The sequence below is a fragment of the Varanus komodoensis genome, unplaced genomic scaffold, assembly GCF_004798865.1.
Source record: "Varanus komodoensis strain SLA01 unplaced genomic scaffold, ASM479886v1 scaffold1, whole genome shotgun sequence".
Taxonomy (NCBI): Eukaryota; Metazoa; Chordata; class Lepidosauria; order Squamata; family Varanidae; genus Varanus; species Varanus komodoensis.
In genome coordinates this window covers 63,881,869-63,906,448 of record NW_025335268.1, presented here as the reverse complement: position 1 = coordinate 63,906,448, position 24,580 = coordinate 63,881,869, and the positions used below count along the sequence as shown (strand labels likewise).

The following is a 24,580-nucleotide window of genomic DNA, read 5'->3' as shown; positions in this document are numbered from 1 at the left end:
AGGGAGGTTAAGATGGGAAAGGGATAAGTTCGTCTTCAGATGTGTGTCAGATGATTGCTGGGTTTTGACTGATTATTCTTTTCAGCAGCCTAAAATAGAAGCAGTAATCTGCTTTGCTTTTCGTAAAAGGGGTAACTTATTAGCTAGGCCTTGGACTCTCTATCTGCCTATCTATCTATTCATCTATTCTCACACCTGAACAGAAAATAAAACCTACCTGTGCCACTCTCCTCACATCTTCTGTACCTTGGTCTGAATTAGTGCAGCTTTCATCTTTGATTTGAAATGGTATGTTCTTGATGGAATATTTAGGCAAGGCTTGAATTCATAAGGAACAAGAAAGGCATGTTTCAAGGCAGACAATTGGGTTTGAAGAAATAACTTTCATGACATATTTACTGTACCCTGAAATGCTAGCCCATCATCACAGATGAGGCCTTATCAAACCAAGGAGAGTTTGCTTTATCAGAGCAAGTGGGAACTGTGCTAGAACAAAATCCCACATGTGAATTGCCCTTGTCGGGTATAAATTTGAACATGCAAAAAGTGCTGTATGTGGGAAGGAAATGAGTCAAGGAAGAAGTAACATTTATCAAGTCTCTTTAACATGGGGGAGTACACTACAGGCTTGCAAGTTCTTTTATCTCTTTTTCAGTTATCAAGGTTAGCATTACCTTTGCATCAGAAGTAATGAACCAGAGTGTGAAACCAAGGTTAAAAGCTTGTTTTCAAGCACTAGTTAAAGCTAACCATGGTTAACATTAAAGTCAATGCTGGCATGCTACTGTTCATGTTTGGCACTGGAAAGGAAAGGGAGGGGCATTTTGATTAGGATTAATGCAGGAGATGGTACACGGAAGCCCAAGGGACGTGTCTATCACTGGTAGTCCCCATATTTGATTATGAATTCTGCTTATTTAAAACTAGCTTAAATATCTTACAAATACTAAAATAACTCCTTCCCTCAGCTTGATATTTAATAAATATAAGAATGTACTGGTCTCTCTCTCTCTCTCTCTCTCTGTGTGTGTGGGGGGGAGATAATATGACTAGGATACAAATAGGATAATATCTACAGATATTTTAGTATGATTTTAGTACATTGCCCAGTGAATCGTCTCTCTCTCTCCCTCTCTCTGCGTGCAAGTATTTGTAGGAAGTGGAGCAGTGTGGCTTGGCAATCACATAATACCTTGATTTATAATGATTCTATAATCCAAAAATAAAGCAGGTAGAGTAACAACTGGGTATGATGCTTTGGATATTAATGGCTTGGCTCAACGATGGAATTTCTAAAGCTGCATACACTTTTTCTGTCTTAATTATGCATTCATTAGAAGCCTTTATACCCAACAGAATAAAGTAAATATTTTTTGATCTCTGTAGTGTGCTCCCAGATTGTGGATTTGCACAGCAGGGTCTTGATAATCTGAATAAATTGTATTTCCCCAAGGAGTTTATCTTTCAAATAAGGTCATAAAGAAATGCAGTCTCTCCCCTTAGTTCTCCTTGTGTTTTTCTTTTCTTTTTATAGCACAGCGCAGAGGAACAGAGGTATATTGTACTCTGCTGTGTACTTGGTTGTGATTAATTCTCATTTATCAGCCGGTTACTTACATACATCCTATTCTATAGCACATGCAGTGCTTTTCTTAAACATATAAAAGAAAAACAAGTGACTATGAAATAATGCTAAAATAGAATGTTCATAAATATTTGCATTCCTATCCAGTTTTACATGGGTATTGTCACATTTGATGTATATGTTAAGAGCTATTGGGATAATATATATTTTCATTCTGAAAAATATTCTGTCAACCAACTTTTATAGAGTTGCCAGTCTGATACTACAGGATTTTTCAGTGCACATTTGTTTTCAAATCTCTTTGCAGCCCTTTCTATTAGATTCATACTGAATATTCGAGATTTTCATGAAGAAAAGCACTACAGATATAGTCTAATGCATGTTCAAACAGAAAAAAGTCCCCAAACTCTCAGCATTCTCTAGCCATCCATAGGGTAGGATGTGCAGGATTATGTCTAAAAGGAATATAACATTTGTAGTAAATATAAATTCACTTTTTAATTGACCATGTCAGGTTTTACACTATGGATAAATAATAATATGAGCAATAAATAAATGAGCAAGGGGGACACAATCCATTCAAAGCTAAGCATTTGTTAGCTTGCTACAATGCATCTGTATATAGTTCAAAATAGGCTTTTGAGGGGTGGGGTCAAAGTCTTGTTCCATACTGGCCCACAAGAAAAAAATGCTGGCTACTTGTTAGCTTGTTATAACCAATTTGCATGACACTTTGCAGATAACATTGTTCATACCCATGCCAGCTTACATGCCATAATTGATACTTGCCCAGTGAATAAAACTTTGATCTTTCTGGTTATTATGGATAGTTTTCAGTTTGTATTGTCCAAGGATGTGGATATGATCTTTGGAGATGTGAGATTTATGGTGTATGTGTTTGATTGTACTTCCTGTCTTTCTTGGCTTATAAATATAGCTGGTAAAGGAACATCCAAGTGAGTTAGAGTAATGATGGACAAATCTTTACAGGAGGGTGCTATTACATTATACTTAAAAAGACAGTTGTAAGATCTTGGTTAAAAACAGCAAACAAAGAAACAAACTAGATTCTCCGTGGATTCCATAATATTGGCTAATTTCAGGCTATTCTCCAGTATTCCATTCTTGGACAAGGTACTGCGGTATGTGTTGCTGGCTCAGCTTGAGGGGTTTCTGGATAAGGTGGATTATCTAAATCAGTTTTCCACAGCCTGATTCCTGCCAGGTCTTTTTAAAGTTCCATTCCTGTTGGCTCTAGCAAGTACGACTGTTTGTCAGGAGTACTGGAATGTATAGTTCCAAAAAATCTGGAGGGTGCTTGGCTGGGAAAGGCTAACCTAGATACAATTCAACTGAACTTCAAGTTTGTAGAGAAGATTGTTTGATTGTATTTATATCCCACTGATTGTATTTATATCCCACCTTTTTCTTTTATAAATAACACAATGTGGCTTACATTGTTCTCCTCCACCTGCTTTCAATCTTATCCTCACAGCAACAATCCTGTGAGGTAGGTTGGGCTGTGTGTCTGTGACTTGTCCAAAGTTACCCAGTTGGTTCTATAACTGAATGAAGACTAGAACCCAGATCACCTGAGTCCATGGGTCCATGCTTTTAACCGCTATGCCACAGTGGCTCTTTGACTGACTTTAGTCACCTTGTTCGTTGTTTTATTTCAGACACTAGATTTGGGCATTGTGTTCCTTTTGCTTTTGCAGGACCTTGTAGTGGCTTTCGATACCATTGACCATAGGATTCTTCTGGCTGGGATGGGACTTGGTGGTACTGTTTTACACTCTTTGAAGGGGTGCCTTTAGTAGTTGGTGCTGGGGAATTCCTGTTCAACACCATGGCCTTTATTCTACAGCATCTTCCAGGTTGTCATCTTGTCTTTACCACTATTTAATGTATATGTGAAACCACTAGAATAAATTGTCTAGAGTTTGGGATTCAATGAAATGTTGATATCCAGTTACAGCTCTCCTTTCTTCTAAATCCAAGGAAGCTGTTCTAAATCAGTATCCAGTGTTGATAATGGAGATGAAGGCAAAAAATTGAAACCTAAGCCAGACAAGACAGAGGCACTTCTGATCAGTTAAAAGGTAGATCAGAAAATTCAGTTTGTGTTGGATGGAGTTACACTCCCTTGAAAATACTTGAGTATTCTTGTTAATTCAACTCTAAATCTGGATACCCAGATTTAGGTGATGGCCAGGAATCTGTTTGTAGAGCTAAGGCTCGTATATGAGCTCTGCCCATTGGCTGGCTGGTATATGAGCTCTACTTGTATATGCCTTAATTCCACCTCCTCTAGGCTGGTATACTCAAGATGTTTCGTGCTACAATTCCCAGGATTCTGAGCGTTGGCCATGCTGGCAGGGCTTAATTGGTCATAATGTCCAAAACCTCTGGAAACACCAGTATGGAGAAGGCTGCCTGTTTGAAAAGACTTGTATCCTGTTTGGGCTACTGTAGTGTACTCTGTATAGGGCTGCATTTGCAAAGTGTGCTGAAACTATGGCAGGGGCAAAGTTCCTTAGTCATGCTATTGATCAGGGTCAGCTATAGGGATCGTGTGCTCTCTTGAAACAGCCACTTCACTGACAATAGGCACAATTCAAAGTGCTGGTTGTGTCTTTTCTTCATGATTTGGGACCCAGACTATTCAAAAGACCAAGTCACCCGTACTATCCATTTCCCCACCTATACTGGAGGCACATTTGGTGGAAACATAAGCAGGTGGTAGCTTCTAGGCTCTGCCAAGACAGGCCAGGTTAGTTTCCTCTTTGTTGTCCTTCCACCAGCAAAGTTTTTTTAAAAATTCAGACAGACTTTTGTGGAGAGAAACAACTAATTTTAAGAGATGAAAGGCTAAAGCAGAAAGGCAGGACTGGACAAGTAGAAAGAAGAAAATTTTAGAGGTCTAGAAGAGGGAGAACTGCAGGCGCTGGAGAAATCACTTAGAATGCTAGACTAGTGGCATTAATATATTGTTTGGATAAGGGACCTGCCTAACAGAGGGATGTTGTATAGGTAGCTTATTAAAATAAAAAAGTATAAACACATGTATTACTCTGTTGCTCATATGACATTTTTGTGTTATGTAGTGCATGTGCATTCAACTTTTAAACCTTATTCTTGTTAACACTTCAGTATTTTTAAAAAATGTTGTTTGAAATGGTGTTCTTTTTGTCTGTTTGGATTATTCAGCCTATGTCTAATAGCCAACTCACACTACCTAAAATAGCCACTTGAGGCCAAGAATTTTCAGGCTGGTTTGGCAGAAGAAGCAAAAGAAAGTAATTCTATCTGGTGGCAGTAGAAAAGGCCTCAGGAAGGGAAAAGCAAGAAGTGGGGAGGGTACATTACTTTCCCTGTTTTCCTTTCTAGTCACTGAATGGGTCATTGCTGGTCTACAGCATATGGATGTGGTAGTAACTTCAGAGATGGATGGGAACCATTCATTCTGGCTGAAGAAGGAGACTGATGCTGAATTTATAAGAAATATGGATATAAATGATTAGGGATTGGTACAGGACTATTTGAGAATCTCTAAATAAACTTAATGATTGTAGCATACAGTTGGAAAAACAATTATGTTCAGACTGTTGGTCTGTTCAAGGGTCATTAGAGTAGTAAAGCTCCTGCTTTTCATGGTGGTATCATATTCCACTTCAACAGTATCTACAAGTTTTGGATTTGGATAGGGCAAATAGTAATACTACTGAGCTATAGAGAGCTATACTGAGACTTAGGCGAATGGGGCGGCATATAAGTCTCTAAATAAATAAATGAGAAATTATAACATTGAAAAGGAAAAGAACCACAAGGGGCACTGAAGCCCTTTGATTCTGTCCTGTAGATGTTACTGGATGGACATGGTCTCCAGCTCTTGTTCCTTCTGCTAGGAATAAGTGGTTCAAACTCTACTCTAGGAATCTAGGAACTGGTCCTGCTGAATCTATTATACTGTGAATGTTTGCAGAAAGTCCCCCTTCTTTTGTGGGGGGGGGGAGATGCTGACAGTCCAATTCATTAGTATATCCCTTTAAATTATAGGCATCCACAAAAGTCATATTGATGAGGCATGTGACTAACTATGGCACTAACAGTCCAATCTCTCACACATCTATATCAGTAGCTACTGAACTTCTGGGCATTCATTGCAACATATACCATAAAGCAACAAAGCTTTTAAAAGTTAAGTAGGTACAAAGTTAACGTGGTAAATTCTGGGTTGTTCCTACTATCATTTCTAAAATAAAATACTTTTTAGTAAGCTTTGTTAAAAATATTACTGTTTTTTAATGTAAACCTTAAACCCTATGTTTAATTTGAAATGTATTCTGAAGAAGCAGATTAGATTTGTTATATTTCAAATCATTGCCTTTTTTTAGCAGATATATGAAAAGAATGCAAAAAGTTAATATTTTGCAGACATTTTCTATACTTTTATCATGTCATTATGTTTCCAAAAGCCATATCACTGATTGGAAGGTGGGTTATCTGATCAGCAATATACATTTCACAATCTCAGCATGACATTTTTGGCGTGCAGCTTCATCAGCTGGATAGCAGTGTATAATTTTAAGCCGAAGAAGTGATTGGTATTACAATGGGGTAAATTTTGTTGGAGGAGGCTGACATACTTAGCTACCAAGGCTGTAGAATTCAGAGCTAACGTTTTGTAGCGTTGAGTGGGTAAGGACCCTTTCGTTTTTAAAATAATACTGTAGAATGAAGTTTGAGGTATTAAAAGCTCCGCACTTAAGTTCTTGATCAGATTGCTTGTATGTAGAAGAGAGAGCATGTAGTTTCGGCTTAGCCTCTAAAGAAGCCAGTAACAGGGAATACAAAAACCTGGGTTCAGAACCCTATACAGCCATGAGGCTTATCATAGATAGTCACTTTCTACTAGCTTATTTTCCCTTACAGTGTAGTTGTTAGAATAAAGTGCAATATTAATATGCAATGCTCTTAGACAAAGTGCATGAAAAGAATGTGATGACTAATAATAACAATCAATCTGTTCGTACTGCCAGAATTTGAAGAAGAACTTTAGGTAAGTCCTACGACTTGAAGGTTTCAATTTATGACTTCGAACAGCAAATATCCATAACCTTATTGCAAACCTTATTCTGGCATGTGGGCCCTTCTGTTCAAGAAATGAAGATCCAAAGCCTCCCTTGAACATACATAATAGACTACACGCTTCTTCGAATTGCCCTGCTGAATTATCTTGTGCAGTTACAGATCTGTGAAAAAGAACAGTCATGCCGGTTATTTCCTCCTCTAGTTTTTGCTGTTCCTAGCGTTGTGTAGCAAAGAACAACTGATTTATGTGATACTACTATTTTTCAAGCAATGAACAAAGGAAATGCTGCTGTTACAGATTCCAAAACTCCAAGAAGATAAACAGCAAATTTGGAGATGTGACTTGGAGATAGTTCTAATTCCTGAAAAGGAAGAGTGGAATGATAGCTTCCTATAGAAATACATTTTTGAAAGAGACAGTTATATGAGAACATTTTGTATCTACTTTAATATAGATTTTATAATAATGCAATACTGGTAGCAATTTACATGTGTATTTAACACTCTTAAAATATAATCTGTCTGGACAGGGACTGCCCTCATTGCCTTAGTGAATCATCTGTGCCAGGAACTGGAAAAGGTGTTTGCATCCCTTTTAGTTTTGCTGGATCTTTTGGTGGCCTTCAGCATCATCATCAACGTATTCTGTCAGAGGTGGGATTGGGAGGCAGTGTTGAATAGTGACCCCAGTCCTAGGGGGAATAATCTCAGATGGTGATGCTGAGAGAATCTTGTTTGATTCTGTAGCTGTGTCCCTCAGGGTTCCATCTTATCCTGCATGCTATTTAATGTGTACATGAAACTGCTGGAAGAAATTGACTAGGTTAAGTGCCGCCTAACCATCTCACCCCTTTCCATCCAAACTGAAGGAAGCTCTTCTGCTACTAATTCAGTGCCTGATGAGGGTGACAGACTGGATGAGAGTAAACAAATTGAAGCTTAGTCCAAATATGGCAGAGATGTTCCTAGTCAGTCAAAGGCAGAAATGGGAATAGGACTTCAGCCTGGGCTAGATGGGGCTGCTCTCTCTCCGAAGACTGAAACTCTCCATTTGGGTTTACTCTTGGACTTATCCCTGAACATGGATTCCCAGGGCTCCGCACTGGCCAGAATAGCGTTTGAACAGTCAAGATTAGTGTGCCAACTGTGCCCATTCTAGGGATAACTGAGCTGGCCTTGGTCACCCATGCCTTAGTTCAATCCCATTTGGACTATTGTCACATGCTTGTGGAAATGCCCTTAAAAACTGTTCTGAAATTTCAGTGGGTCCAAAACGCTGCAGCCAGTCTGTTGACTGGGAGAAGTTCCAGGGAGCATGGACTCCCTTGTTTTAGCAACTCTACCAATTACTAGTCTGTTCCTGGACAGAATTCAAAATGCTGGGTATGACCTATAAAGCTCTAGATGGTTTGGGACCAGGCTTCCTGAAAGATGGCCTTCTCCTATACAAGCCTATCCAAGTCTTAATTACATAGGGAATACTAACTTCTTGGATTGCCAACATCAGAGGTGCATTTGGTGGTGACTTGAGAAAGGGCCTTTTTGCTGGCAGTTTCTAAGCAGTGGAACTCCCTGCCAGGGGCGATTAGGTTAATTCTGCCTTTGCTGTCCGTCTGGTGGCAGAAAAAATCTGTCTCAGTCAGGAAGGCCTTTGTCCTTTAAATGAGTCTGCTCAGTTGGGTGCTGTTTTTATTCCGTAATTGTTATGTTTTTATTGTATTTTCATATTTGTGGTTTAATCTATTTTAAATTATCTTGTAACCCACCTTGAGTGCCAGTCTTGTTTAATATCAAGAAGGGTATAAATCCAGTATATAAGTATTTGTGCATTTATAAATGCATGAGTGATCTAGCTGGTATTGTTGGGAAATCTGTAGGGATTCAACTGCGGCAATAGTTTGTTCAAGATACACTATATTAAAGCATGGTTGTATAAGTAGATAATCAACTTTAAAAGTATAAGAATGTCTTCCCCATCTGAAGTCATTCCTGCACTGTAACTCTTTATGCTTATGTGTAAACACTGCATTCATTCTAAGATGTATTTTTGTTTTATCTGGCCAGGAATTAAATAGCTTTAATTATTTGGACCTCTATAAGCTTGCTGACCTCTTTAACCTCACTCTACTGGAGAAAGCAGTGGTCGACTTTTTAGTGAAACACCTGTCTGAGCTTCAGAATAGCCGCCCAGAAGAAGTCCTGGCATTACCATACTGCCTCATCCGAGAGGTCTTGAAGAGTGACCGACTCACATCACTCAGTGAAGAACAAATCTGGCAGGTAAAGTACAAAGAAAATGGACAGTTTACGTTAAACTGTAGAAAAAAACTGTTGTGGATCCTTCAGCTTTTCAGAGAACAACATTAGTATGAAAATTAGTGAGGAAACATTGTAAGAAAATTATTGGAGTGAGGAATCCCCACAGAGCACAGGGGAACTCACCCCCTTGGCATGACACAGCACTGTGATGGTATTCCTTGACTGAGTGAAGTAGGAGGAGTGGGTGGGATAGAGGAAAGATTTACAGATCTTCTGTTTATAAAACTTCACAGTGTGCCTCTGCATGCGTGCCGAGGGAAGACTTTATGGCACCTTATAGATATCTCCATGCTTTGGGAAGGGGAAGTGTATCTCACCTGATCATGATATCTGAAACTCTGTTCAATTGACCTATTACAACCAATTCAATCAGAAATCACATCATCTTCTTTGGTGTGTAATTTATGAAAGTCTAAATTCTTAACTGAAGAATTGCCCTTTGATATTTGATGTAATCTGGTTTGTCGTTGGAGAAATATATACCCCTAAAATGTACTTTGCTGAAGGTAGACTGCATCCTTCCTCCTTAAATACATGAAAAAAAGGAACCAGGAAATTAGTAGAAGCATCCTTTGCTAGAACCCTGCATAGTATAGCTCATTCCTCTTGTAGTTAAATAAGATTAATCTATAACTTTGACATAACCAATACTACCTTATTCCTGTTGAAAATGTTTTGAAGTTCAGTGTCCAAATCAGTTGCAGCAGTTATTTGGCATGTCTTCATGAATCCCGGTAGTTCAAGAATCCAGTGATAATTGTATATCCTGTCCGTGGAAGTTGTGTGGGGTGGGCAGGTTTCTGAACTGAACTGAAGTGGCAATAGACCCTGCTGCAAGGGGACTTTTTAAGAGGGAAGCCCAGTGGCTTTCAGGCCTCTAGGAGAGAAGCCCTTAGGATGTATAGAGTGCGTTGGTGGTATCTTAAGCAGTACTATCTTAACTCATATCATATCAAGAGAGTGGATACAGAGAGAGGTTCACTTCTGCACACATTATAAACTCAGACTAGGTTTACTTGGGTAGGTGCTTCTACCAGGCAACTGGTGTTACTGTCTCTATCTGAGTGTTTGCTGAAGTGACTCTTTTCAGAGCGATGAACACTAGCTTGGTACCTGCAGGAGAAGAACAATTTGGCCATGTCCCAGTGAAACAAATGCAAGCCTTGTAGTTCAGAAAATGTGTCTCTGTTCCTATACTGACGGATAAAAATAGAAATACTTTTTAGGTTAGCAGAGAGAAAATACCCCATGAAAAAATGCAAGGGGATGCTATATTCCTGCAGCTACTATGGTGCTCTGCAGTGGTTAATGTGCTGCTTTCTGAGTGGCAGCAAACTCTACTCTGACCAGTTTAGGTGTTATCATAATTGCCTCTCTGATGGTTACTAATGCTGTTATGTAGAATATTTAAGCTGTTTTACTGCTGTGGGCAAAAATATATATATTTCATTTCTGGTCCTCCAGAATGAATTAAGACACACATAAATATTTGCCAATTTAAGCTTTGAGTGGGCAATAAGAAACTGTTTTTGCTTTATCTTAGTAAATAAGTAATTCCCTCATAGTCAACCCAATACAGGAAAATCAAATCAGGCCTGCTCTGTTGCCTCAAGTGTAGTTAAGTTCATCATTTTTGCTAAGGTTATACTGGTAATGCAATATACCATGGAAGAATCTAATATTCAGCCCAGGGTGAAGATTGGGTATGCCAGAGGATTAGTGTCAGGGTGCTTTATAGAAGTGAAACTTGATATACAGGCTGGAGACAGAGCTACAGAATCTCATTAAATTGCTGAATTGTTCATTACTGAGCACTCTCCCTTTAATAAAGTGCTCATTGACTTTGACAAATCCTCGTCCCATGTCTTAAAGGACAACAACAGAGCAGAGGTTCCAGGAAAGGAAGAGGAAATAGGCCCCAATTTTGGGGAGTGGGGAGAAGGGGAGCTGCAATATAAAATCTGATAAGCTGTGCTACTTCTGGGTTACTGTAGCATGTTAACCGTTGTGTCATTGGCAAATGCCATCTGCAGCCATGTTGTGTGTGCACACGCATGCACAGGAATAATTCTGATTTAGTATTCCCCCCCAAGGCATCATCCACTGGTTGAGCTTCCAATAAGCATCGACCATGAATTTAATGGTGTCTTTCCTCCTTTCTTTTCCCAGGGGCAAGGCCCCTCGAGTGGGTGGCATTATTGCCTAGACATAAATAATTCCTCCACTTGTGTCAATGAAATGATGACTCACACAATGTATATTTAGATTTAGGTAGCTAGAAGAAAAATATTTATCTGACAATTCTGGATACAAGTGAGGCCTGGCTTTGGACAGAAGTTACTGTAACTAGCACTGAGCTGTGGGTAAATGATCCTTCAGTAGACAATTATGCATTTTCTAGTTCATGGTGAAAAATGTCTTGTGGTTATCATAATTAAACTTTCTTTGAAAAACACCAATAACATCTTTTTAAACCAAATGGTCTGAGTAGCACTGAATAAATGGGACTACTAAAAGCATTATATTCTATATATTATATGTATTTGCTTCTGATGAAAACACCAAAGTCTTGTTCTTGTGTCCATCTCAGTCCATGGGAGAAATCCAGCCTGTGGTAAATTTTGGCTGTGTAAATCTGTGGCTTTGGAATCATTTAGGAAAGGTGGTTGCAAAGCAACCAGCTTCCCTCCAGGTATTCAGAACCAGGTGTGATTATTCTTCTAGGGCATCAAGTAGGTGATGTTATGAGATATAAAATGCCACACCAGTTACACTTCTTACTGTTTTGTTTCTGTGCTCCATTTAAATGGCTGGTGTTAATCTTTAAACCCTAACCTGGTTTGGACTGTTTAAGGATCTCTGCAAATACAAACTGGTGCTAGCCTTGGCTGCTTCTGTGCATAGGGCTCTTAGTGCTGTCAGTCAGAAAATGTTCTACAGCTATTCTACCTTTTTTTCATTAATGGATTTTCCACAGAGGGAAAAGAGACAGAAGCAAGTGTGCATGTGTATGGAAGATGTTGACTAGACACTACACTCGCCCCTCATAAAGTTTTGTAATAGAGGAGGGGTGATGGTATGATTGTTAAAATCAGCATTGGAGGTCCTCTCTGATCCATCTTTAGCAGATACTTAATTTGGTGCAATAAGTAAGAGCAGAAGGGTTTTCTCAGTGGTGGCACTGCAGTTATGAAATTCTCCCTTTTTAGAAAAATATTGAAAATGCTTTTACTGTATAAAACATTTTGTGATTGTTTTAGTTGTTGTTCCTGATATATAATAGTCAAAATGTCTCATGATGGTTTAGTATTTTGATGTTTTTATTACATATATTTTTGTGTTTTATTGTTAGCATATTTACATGTTAAGCTGCTTTGGTAACTGTTAAGAAAAATGCATTATGAATAACTTAAAAGAAAGGAAGTTAAAAGTAACTACATTAAGAACATGTTGTTGCAAAGTCTCAGTATGTGAATGAGTAGCTTCTTGAGAATCCTTCCAAATGAAAATTGTTTTGCAAAACCTGAAATGGACTCTACTGGCACTTAAAGGATTCAGTCTGCATTTGGCTTTTTCTAGTTATGTGATGCCTCTTTAGACATTTGACATAATGCTACTCATGCCCTCTAGATGTATTGGACTATAACCACCATAATCCCCTGTCAAAATGGCAATTGAGCCACTGGGTGAGGATGATAGGAGTCATACTTCAATGCCTCTGCTGAAGGCTGTTGGGTTGGAGAAGGTTGTGCTATAGGAATTCTCAACAGGGTTTTCTGGAGCAGCCAAATGCAGTGCCTGAGCCACAAGCTACTTTGTGATTGAGCCGCTGCTACTAACTGTTTCTGGAAGTGAGAAGAAACTAAATGGGAAAAAGCAACACATAATGCATTGTGCACACATGCAGTCTGTGTACATTAGAAATTTTTCCTCATCTGTTCCCCATTACTTTCCCCAGCCACAGGAAAATGCAGAACTAAGTGTAATTACCATCCTTAGTCAGCAAGTGCCATTGATGCAGCCACAGCACTGAGAGCCATCATGTGGGTTTATAGGTCTTTAGAGCAAATAAGTTGGCTTCCCCAGCTCCCAGTTTGAAGCTGCCAAGAGTCAGTGATATTTGCACTCCGCATTACTCATTGAACACAAACAAGGTAGACAAACCTGTTCTAGCAAAGGGTAAAAAGCATGCTCCTAAGTTTGCACATGTCTAGTATGCCTCTTACTGACTACTCAGTAGCTGCTAGTTACATCAACGCACCTACTTTAGGAGATCCATTCATCTAGTCAGACTTCTTTCTGGTCAACACTGCTCCTTTTAATATTGTTGCCTTTATGGAATAGGCCCCTGCAGAAGAGCCTGCTGGCATCTTAGTTTCATTTCATTTCATTTATTGCATTTTTATCCTGATCCATCTCTAGACAGATTCTGGAGTGGTGGATAATAACATGATAAAAGACTAAAAACAATGCATTAAAACAAGATAATGTTAAAATGGTGACTGGTCAGCAAGGAAAGATTCCTGAAACACAGTATTAGTGCCTGACTCACCTTCAGAGGCAGGGAGTTCTAGAAAAGTGTTGCAGGCTGTTCTCCTGATGTGTTACAATCAGGCTGTTGGTCCTTCTGGAACCACCAAGAGAATGTGCTGTGATAAGCTCAGTGACTGAGCAAGTCAGAAAGAGAGAAGGTGCTTCTTTAGGTATCTCGGTCCCAAGTTCATTAGACTTTCTACAATAGTACCATGACCTGGCCTGGTAGTGAATAAGCAGCCAATGCCGTTTCTTCACCTAAGAAATTGCATGCTTGAATTGCATGCATTCATATCCTTCAAGGAGTACAAGGCAGGCTACATACTATGCCTCTCCACATTTTAGCCTCATAATAACCCTGCAACTAGATTAGTTAGAGTAAAAATTTCTGATTGGTCTAAGGTCACTTACTGAATGGGGTTTGGACCAACCCTGCTCTGAAACCCTAACCACTACGGCACTTTGCATGAATTTCTGCCTTACATTTTCAGACACTAGCATGTTGCACATAGACTTCCTTCTCTTTACTCTGTGCTCATTCCCTCAGGTATTTACATTTCACTTCGCCATGTGGCATAGCTCCACTTCCTCATTCTGCATATACTAGGACTGCCAGAGTCCAGACTCATGAAGTGCTGCCATGGGAAGTGCTCCTTTGTGCTCTCAGATGTCTAGATGACAAAAGCTGTTCGTTTTGTCATTTTGGACTATATAAAGACCTTGATATGTGCTTCTCTGGGGATAAGAAAGTCCTGCCTCAGTTCTGCACTGGAAGTATAGCATGTCTGAGCATGCTGTATTCACAGCCCTTGACTTTGCTTACATTCAGCCTTATTTTTAAATGAGCATCAGATGTGTCACTGTTTAACAAAGAAAAGGGAGAAGATAGAAAATGGTGCTATAATAGTCATGCAACTAAGGCTGAAAGCCTGAGGCAGTGCTCTAGTTTGTAGGAAAAGAGGATGGAGTCACCAGGGCAGTACTACTACAAAACCTGAAGCTGCATTGGGTATGTGTGTGGATCATGCTGACAGATGTTGCTCAGCATTGTTTAAAACTAATCTGAAGGCTAGAACTTCAGGTGCTGGTATCTTTTGCCACTCAAAGGAGGAAGCAGCTTGGGAAAGTCAGAGGATTTGGAGCAGACAACAGTATTCCATTTGGTATCATCAAAGAACAAGGCATGATGATTTTAAAAGGTGTAACTGCTATCTTTGATGTATATTTTTAGTGTTCTGTTTAGTTGCTACTGGAGCTTAAGAATGTTTCTTGATGCAGTTTTTATTGTGCAATTTCCTTGCCTTATTCATGGCATTTTACAGAAGATCAGGAAGAAAGATTGTCATCTTCTGTTTGTAACTTTCCCATGCCCTCCCTTTTCCTCTCTTTTTGTACCTGGAAAAATAGAGTATATAGGGAAATACAGAATAGCCCGCTTCAGACATGACAGCACCCATAGATTGTTGGAACCATGCAGGAGCAATTGAGTGAACACACTGCCTTCTGCCTGCTCACCAACTGTTTGATTGAAACGCTGGATTATTACAACCCAGGCATGGGTGTTCCTGGATCATTTATACTCCAGAAACAAAGGCAAAGTGGAAAGCCAGCAGGATATGGCGTACACACTTTTTTGCAGCCTCTGCAGATCATGGGTTGTTTAACCCATGGTTGTTTGTTACATACAAACCAGGACAGTTGCTGCACAGTACCTTTTAACTGGCAGTGTTCAGAGTCCTCCTTTGGGAAGCACCCTTAGTGTTTATATAATGTTCTGCATTTTAAAGTAGTAAATGTTTGCGCACGGGGCTGTTTCTAATGCAATATATCATGCTCATGTAATGATATTAGGCAGTCATTCCATGAGTGCACACACACAAAATAGTTGCAGTGGAAAATAGTAACTCCTTCAGAGATAAGTGTGTATGCAGTCCATGGTACGGGGGTAGGGGAGAATTAGGTGAGTCTAAGCCCAACTGAAATCAGTGGGTTTCAAGTGCACTTGTAAAGTCCTTCAATTTCAATAGGATTTAGATATTCTCTGGATGTTCTCTCTGGATATCTGTTGGAACAGCTGGCACTCCTTGCCTTTGTCTTCCATGAATATATACAGTGCTCTTGAGCCTCTTTTGCAAGAGGAATCTGTTTTGCATCCTTCATGTTGATTTTTTCCAGAGCTTTCTCAACATTTGCTTTCCCCCTTTAATATGTGGTATTCAGTTATTACTCCCATATACCTGATGGGTTTGTGATAAAGGTTTTTAATTTTTTAAAATCTGTATATGATAGACGTGTGTATGTTTGACATTTTGAGGCCTGCACCATTAATAATGTCTGTTTGTGTTCTTTACTTCATGTAGTGCTATGAGCAAAGAAATGCTGCACCGAATAATTTTTGCATTACAGTCCTACAATAAAATTGCCCCATGGAATTTATCCTGGATTACATTTTTAAATAAATTGTATTAAGTGAGGACAGTTCTTAGATCTTGAGCAACATAATTTAGATAATCTCTGTAGATAAATGACCAACATATGTTAATTTTAAAATGCAAGGCCCAAATCCATGGTCAGGATCTGAAGAGGCCCAGGCAAGTGAATAAGGTCCTTTCAGCTCTGTTCAGGTTCCTTTCTGCTGCACATCAAATACCACTTCAGGGTATTGGCTAAAATCTGTTATGTGAACTTGGGCCAGTCTCAGTCTGGGTAACTTAAATCACAGGGTTGTTGTGAGGTTACAGTGGGAGGGAAAACAACTTGAGTGCTTGCTAGAAAAGTCTAGGCAGAAGTTCAGAGTAGGTAAAGAAATACACTTGATTTGACAAGAACTTGGCTTATATATTGATAGGGATGAAAGGATGATTTGAAACAAGGAAGCAGGAAGAGTAAAAAAAAGGTAACAAAATTCATTAGCGTAAAGAAGGGGGGCTGAGATCAGATAGCACAGAGTGTGAGGAAATTGGCACAAGATAGCAGGAAACTTGCTCAATGAATGACCTCATGACTGTGACCTCATGACAAACATGCCCTGCATAGGAAATGAGCTCATTATAATTCACCTGGGAGGGACCAAGTGGGAGGGAAGAACAGGTATCACTGGCACAGGATATGCGGACTGAAAAAAATTGGAAAGTCCCAGTACCCTGGCCAATGGGGGGAAAGAGGAAGGAGAAACGGCTGGGGACAGGGCTTAAAAATGAGATGTGAACATGTGCTGAGTTGAGCTGGAAGAAAGGAAGGAAACCTTTCCAACTTCCTCTATTGCAATAATGTTTCAAAAAACTCTCTGCATGCTTGGAATATTTTTCTCTTCTGAAGGTTCCAACAACTACTTGGAAAGAAGTCATTAGGAATAGTGTAGGAGAGAAGTTAGACTGCATAGTTAAAGTGGGGTTGCTAACCTGAAAAATTGTTCCTGGGTGTTAATATTAGACAGTAATACAGCAGTGCAAACACTGATAGCAAATCAGTGCCTGGTCAGATTTTCCACTATCAAAGCTTATGCAGTTCAGAGCATTCTGATTTGCAACTGGAACTAATAAGAGAAGTAGGAATTGGGGAGACCATTTTTGCCTAACCAACAATTTTACAAAATGGTAACAGCTATGCCAAGATTTGAAAGAAAAGCGACCCCAAATTGTTTGCTGCAACCTGCTGAACAGGGAATGGACTAGTGGCTATAATCTCTGGTGCTGAGCTGTAGTCCTTGCCTTGACAGCTCATAATGTACTCTTTATTGCAGTGGATTAGAAAAATGTAGTTTTTATTTCGTGACATTTTGTATCATGTCCTTTTTCCAAGGGGCTCAGCATGCCATTTTAGCTTTACAATGAGCCTGAGAGGTAGTGTGATAGATGGGTTCTTATCTGGGCATATTATGATATGGGATTTTTGGGTTTAGCTTGATGATGGATCAAGAGGTAATGTATCTCCTGCCATATTCCAGAGTGTCACCAAGGAATTATAAGTTTACAACATTCCTGGTATTAACTTCCTGGAGTTCTTTTAGATAGAGGACTCTGAAAGCAGGCATCTGTTTTCATCTTTTACTTTAAAATATCAAGCAGTTTTTTACATTTCATGGCTGTAGGCCAGAATAGAAATGAAATAAACAATAACATTAACATTAAACATAGAATAATAGACAGAGTTGCAAACAAAACAGAATTTTAAAACATTCTAGAATAATTTAGGAGTATTTCTTCTTTCCTGAGTTCAGTTGGAAGCATATTATTATTTTGTATTTATAACCCACCCATTTGTGAAGAATACAAGGTTTTCCTCCTCTCTATTTTATCCTCTCAACAACAACTCTGTGAGGTAGATGAGGTTGAGAGGAAGTAACTGGCCCAAAATTATGCTGTGGACTTCATGACTGAGTGGGGATTAGAACCCAGCTCTCCTGAGTCCCAGCCCGGCACTCTTAACCAGTATTCCAGGAGTCTTGCAGGATGCCTGCGGCCTACCTAATGAGCAATCATAACTGAGTGCAAGTTTGAAATGGGGTTCCATTCTCTCTTCCTCCCTTCTTCCATCTAAATTTTACCAAATATTGTTACTATTTCTAGTACTTCTGCACCAGTTCCACTTCCACTAATTCTACTAATACTTAAGATGCTTTTCTTTGATATGTAATTAATTAAATAAAATAGGTGTCCTTCTTAATCACAGATTTTCAAGGCAGCTAACAAATATGAAATATATGTATCTGTGTGTGTGTGGTCACAAGGAACTTTTAAGAACTTAAGAGAAAGTAACGCAGCTAACAACACTGAGTTCGAAAACAGTAGTACCTTTGGCATCTGTGTGCATTGCTCCCTCATTCATTTCCCTTTGCAGCTCAACAAAGGGCTTGGTAGATGGACCAAGGGAGGGAATTGAGAAGGTGGGACTTACAGTAGAGAAGTTGTTGGTTGCCATCTACTCTCTTCTGAAGCTTGGCTGAAGGGATTCTGAGCAGGGCATCTGAAGATGCTGATAGGTGGGAAGCCAAGTGCAGCAGCTGTGCTTCAGGTAATCTGCTTAAGCAGTAGCAGTGAGACGTGTAAGCAGGCAAGTGGTCATGATGCAGCTGAATCACAGATATTCATCTTGGAATGTAAGTGAATGGGAGAGAAGTAATTTTTCGAATGGGAGAATTTGTGACCAGGTCTGTGAAATGAAGCAAAGACATTGCTCTGAAATAATTTGTTGAATATGTCTGCCGCAAACCAGAAGCTGTGTGCATTCTAGTAATCAGAGGAAGCTCTTGCATGAACAGATGACCCCACCTGTTTCAATAGGGCTGAATATCCATGTCTGCAAAGACACTTCATAAGTTACAGAATGGTTCCAAAGTAGCACCTGGTTGTTCCCCCACCCCCTCCACACATCTTAGTGTCCGTCCCTCCATCCCCCCCCCCCTTTTTTTTTTGGCAGCAACGTCTCATGCTACATCACAGCCTGCGGCTAATTTTTCCCTGAAATCTCACAGCTGGCTCCATGTGAAATTGGCTTCTAGAGAGAGTAGACAAAAGGAAGATAACATTATAGTGTAGCTATCCTTTAATTTTTGCAGTAGTAATTTTAAGTACATCTTTTAATTTTCATTTTGTTATTGTATCCTCAAAGGCAGCAGTACCAGTAAAGCAGCACAGATGATCCGCGCAAACATGAAGGCTACACGCATGATTTCAGTGTTTCTCTCAAATAAAATTTTATCATTATTTAAAAAAATAAACACAAGGCAACTTCGAGTATGTGTGTTGGAGTAGTGTGCTAGTCATTATTGCTCACCAGTGCATGTTGAGAATTCATTCTTGAATCCTTTGCATATAAGAATGACATCTTTTAAGAATGGCTGTCTTTGCCCCTTTCCTTGGTGTGACGTGTACTTGGTTGCTAGGTATGCAAACAGGACTGAAGTGAGGGCAGTGATTGGATTACATCTACTGATACAGCAAAGACACTTTGATTTCCCTAAAGTAGAGGAACATGGTGATATTTCCTTGCCATGTTTCTAGTAATAAGAAGCATTTAGGGTCATCTTTTCCAAGTGGAAGGATTGAGATTCTCCAAATGATGTTTGCTTCCATCTCCTTGCTCTCAGCTTTACACTGCTGCCTACTTATATTAATGAAGTGATTAAGGAGAAGATGGAAACGTAAGACATGTGGAATATTGCTAATAGAAGAGGACAAGTAGGGCCTGCAAGGAAATGTCACAGTATGAACTGCTGATCTCCAGGTTTCCAGCCGCTTTGTTCCATTTCCCATCTATCCTGGTTTTGTGCCCCCCAACCGCACAACAACCTGTAATCACTGAGTGTGGTTAGGCTTCATTGCACTTGTTTAAAATTTGGAGTTTCTTCAAGCCTACTAGTATGTGACTCTTGTGGGTGGGCATGGTGCTGTGTCAGCAACATACACAATGACATTTCCAGCCTGACACTGGAAATAGAAGGAATGAGCGGGACCTGAAATATATAGGACAAGATACCACAGAGAAGTAGAGTTGGAAGGGGCCAGTGAGGCTTTTGTGTCTAATCCTCTGCTCAGTTCAGGACTCCAGGTTAACTCCAAGTTAAAGCATCCATAGCAGAAGGCTGTCCAGCTCTATCTTGATTGCCTCCAGGATGGGAGAACCCATAGGAGAGCCCACCTTCTGAGGTAGTTGGCTCCATTGTTGTATTGCTCTAAAAGCAGGATGTTTTTTTCAATGTTCAGCTGAATCTCTTGAGCCCATTATTCTGCACTTTGGGATGATCGAGAAGAGATCTTGGCCCTCCTCTTTTAAGTATTTGAAGAGTGTTATTCTCAAGGTTAAACATGCCCTCTAATTCTTCCAGTCTCTCCTCATAGGGCTTTGTTTCCAGTCCCTTGATAATTTTCATTGTGCTCCTCAGAACACTTTTCAGTTTCTCTGCTTTTTTCTTAAATTACACCATTTGATTTTTTTTTACTTAACTGCACAATGTGGTATTTGTTGCTGTTGTTTTCAGCCCAGCATTCTAGCATATTAAAATCATTACTAATGTTTCTGTCTTCCAGGGTATTAGCTAACCCATCCAGTGTTGTCTCATCTGCATATTTGATGAGCATTCTGTGCACCACCTCACTGAAATCATTAATAAAATTTTTGAAGCGGACTGGGCCCAGGACTGAACCTCAGATTGATAGCTCTCCCCAATTTAAGGAGGTACCATTGATAAGCAGTCTTTGAGTCTGATTCTGTAACCAACTGTGGATCCACTGAGGCTGTTTTGTGTAGCCCACTAGTTTGATGGGCTACACAAAACACAGGGTATCATGATGAAATTTGTCAAAAGCATTGCTGATATCAAGATTATGTCCGTAGCATTCCTACATTCCAGCAGTTAGGTTACCCAATCAAAAAATGAGATCAGATTTATCTGGCAGGATTTGTTCTTGACAAATCCATGTTGCTCTCTACTCATCGCTGCATTGTTTTCAAGGTGTTTTCAAATTGGTAGCATTATAAATGCTCCTAAATTTTGACTTCTGTATAGGGTTCCAGTTTCCTCCTTTTTCTCTTTTTGAAGATAGGGATAACACTAGGTCTCTTCCAGTCAACTGGCACATCACCCAGAGTCCTCCATTATTTCTCAAACATGATAAATAGTGGTTTTGAGAGGGGTTTTTTCTGCCAGTTCCTTTATTACTCTAGGATACAGTCCATCGGTCCTTGGAGATTTGAATTCAGTTGAACTCAGATAAAGAGATGTTCCTTGATGAGTTACCTGTCAGTCTTAACCTTCAATACTGCTTCTTCTGATTGTGTTCAAACTTTGCCAGGGAGGTTACAGACTCTCTTTTGGAAGAAGACTATACCGGGGTAGGAATGAGCACATTTTACTGTGCATGTATCTGATGAAGACTTTCTTGTTGCTTTTAGCATCTCTCACTAACCGCAGCTCATCCTCAGCTTTAGCCCTCCTGACACCATCCCTGCAATTGTGTGTTACTTGCCTGTACTCCTCCTTTGTATCCTGGCTTTTCTTCCATTTACTATACACGTCATTTTCTTGTTTTCAGGTCATCTTCAAGCTTCTTTTGAAGCCACATTAGCATCAACTTCTTTTTCTTGCTGGCATTATTTAGAACTGTACCTTCAGATTTTTTTTTTAATTAACATGACCTTGCACTTTTTTGTCATTAGAGTAACAAGTCAGAAATTTCTTGTAAGAGTCATGTTTGTCACAATTTTATCTTGCAACAAATACTACTAGATCTTGTCTCCTTAAAACATTGGTAGTTTGCTTTTTAAAAGTTTCATCCTCATCTTCATGACTGGGTAGTTAGTCATAGACTCCAACCACCATGTTCCTTTTATTCTTTGCTGTTTATATTGCTCTAGATGCTCTTGATGGTGCTAGTATGCTCATCCTCCAGTTTTTCTGTTCAGAAATACATATTTAACACATTGTGTGACTCTGTTCTCCCATTCTGCTCCTTCTGTTGTTGTTGTTGAACAAGTTATATTCATTCTCTGAATCCCAATCATGGTCGTCATCTCGCCACATTTCAGTTACACCTATCAAGTTGCATTCACATTCTGTATTAAGAGTTCACATTTGTGCTGTTTGTTTTCAAGGCCAGGCTACTCTGTGCCTTAGTATATAGACATAGAAGAACACATGCTTTATAGTCTAGCTTTCTTCCTACAGATTTTGGAAGAATATTACTGGGTGCTATTAGAGTTGCTGTCTTCATTGTGGTGCACATGGACTTTTCTTATCCCCAAGTTTACTGCTCCCTGCTTTGTAGGAATCAGTTGAAAGCTGTCATGATAATTTTCTTCATGCTGTGGCCAAACACATTCTTCCCATATAAGATGCAACCCATCCTTTGCCAACAGCTCATCTTCTCGAAAGTATAGCTTGTGGTTCCATAATCCAAATCTCTTGCCTTAGTACCATCTTCATACTCTGACATTCACTGTTACTTTTTGTTCCCTTTATAATCCTCTTCTAAGTAGTGAATGAGAACATCTGGTCCCCAAAGTTCTTTAGTTTTCTTCCCAAGGCTTCCTTCTCAGTCTGACATGATTTCTCCAACAGTCTGCTTGGTGACATTGTTTGTTTCTATATGGATGAGAAGAAAGGTAGGATTGTGTGAAAAATTTGTATAGGAATCTGTTAGATTCCTTGTGTTTAGTTTCCTGGACTCCAGTCTGCTTTGCGGTGGCTCTGAACCCCAGGGTTCATGGGGCACTCATGACACATCCAGCCCCAGTGTCCCTCTTTCCTGTGCCAACTGTAGCTGTTGTGTGGGCAGCTGCACCCAACACTGAAGAAGGCTGGTCAAAAGGTAGTTGCCAGGAAAGGAGTCATGTGTGACTGCTAGTAGCATCTATCTCCTGTACTAAGTGCAACAGAGTACTGCACAACTGCATTTGTAATGGAAGGAGGTTGCCAGCTGTGCTGCTCGGCTCAGCTCGGCTCGGCTCGGCTCGCCGTGCTGTGCCGTGCCGTGCTGTGCCGTGCCGTGCCTTGGAAGACTGGGACAAGTACAAAAAGAAGCCTGGGAATGCCCATGGGTACAAATTCTGATAAAGTCCATCCCAACCCTAGATGAAGTGTAGTATGGGCATTGGCAACCCTATAGTCACATCTCTAATCCATCCTGAACGGAGATAGCATACTTGGCAAGTACATGGGTCTTTGCAACATATGTGGGTTTCCATCTGTTGTAGCAGTAAATCTCCCACAACCATTCCTCTTATTTTTGTGGGCCTTGGTATCATTACCTCTGCTTGACTGACCTCCCACTTCTTGCTCACTGTTGCATGGGATGCCCTGTAGTTCCTGAAAGCAATTCCATAGTTTCACTGCTTTCACTTATGCAGAGTGTCTTCTAGTTCTTCTGCTCCTGTCACCATTTTCTATGAAGCTTCCCCTTCTTCATTTCTCCTTGCCTCAGGATTCTCCTCTTCTGCCTTAGCTTCCTGTTGCTCTTCTTGCTCCTGTAGTGCACTTTGCTGTACTGCTTTAAGAACTGGTCTTCTCGTGTCCCCTTCTTCACTTGACACTCCAGTACTGTCACTTTTTCCTTCCAACAAGGCAACCAACCACTCAGGTCCACCCATAGCTCCGCTCCTTGTTCTTTCCCCGCAACAGTCAGTCCCTGTGGCCGGTGAACATGTTCATTCCTCATTGTGCTGTTTCTAAGGTTGGCCCCTGAGGGTATAATACTCCTGTAAACCACTGTTTTGATCCAACCCAAGTGCTGGAGGAAGCATTTTGCAGCATGCCCATTTTGTCATTAAAAAATAAAAAATAATGCAGTTCTGAGAGCTTGGTGGGTGAAGACAAAGGTGTCTGTGAGTACACTGGGATGCATGACACCACATGGGGGACCCAGGATGGGAAACATAGAGGGCGGTTCCATGAAAGTTAATGGTCTGTGATCCTGCTGAGTGATCCTCTGCTTCACTTTGCTAGTAGTGACCAGTCATACATAGCTGCTTATTGCTGCTATTTCTCTTCTCTCAGTGTATATTAAATATCTTTGATCAAGGAAGTGAACTTGTGTATGCTTCAAAAATTGTCCTGGGCACAATCCAGTCAAGGTTATGCCACTTTAAAACCCACTGATTTCAATAGCAGTGTTTATTCTATAGCAGTGAATGGGTCTTACTTACAAGTGACTGGGCCATACCCACTTATATTGACACTCTGTTAGAAATGATCAAGACTGGGAGCGTGCTGATATGGGTGTAGCTAATATCAGAAGTGTTTGTGTATAAAAGGACACAGAACAATAGATTCGGCTTATTGGATATGTACAAAATTGATGTGAAATTACAGAATGTGAAGATCTTTTAAATTAGCATCCGCCTTCTCCCTGTGCTCGCTCTTCTACAGATACAAATTAATCTCTGCTGCTAAGCCTCCTTTTGTTTTGCTGTAGTGACCTGAATGCTGATATACTGCAAAGGTGTATGATTGGCCAGATAATATCTGATGCAGCTCAAGAACACAAAGTAAAGAGGCTTGCTGCTCTTCACTTAAAATACCTACTCTATCCAGCAGTACAAAAAGGTTACCTT

General features: G+C 40.0%; 1 protein-coding gene across 2 annotated transcripts in view; it reads left to right on the top strand.

Moving 5' to 3' along the window:
- The window catches only part of KLHL32 (kelch like family member 32), an 86,808-nt gene that overhangs the window by 40,871 nt on the left and 21,357 nt on the right, over positions 1–24,580 (top strand). For both annotated transcript variants that reach the window (XM_044427498.1, XM_044427490.1), the window contains exon 6: positions 8,744–8,959. In XM_044427498.1, the coding sequence (XP_044283433.1) occupies positions 8,744–8,959 (216 nt within the window). The remainder of the gene's footprint in view (positions 1–8,743; positions 8,960–24,580) is intronic.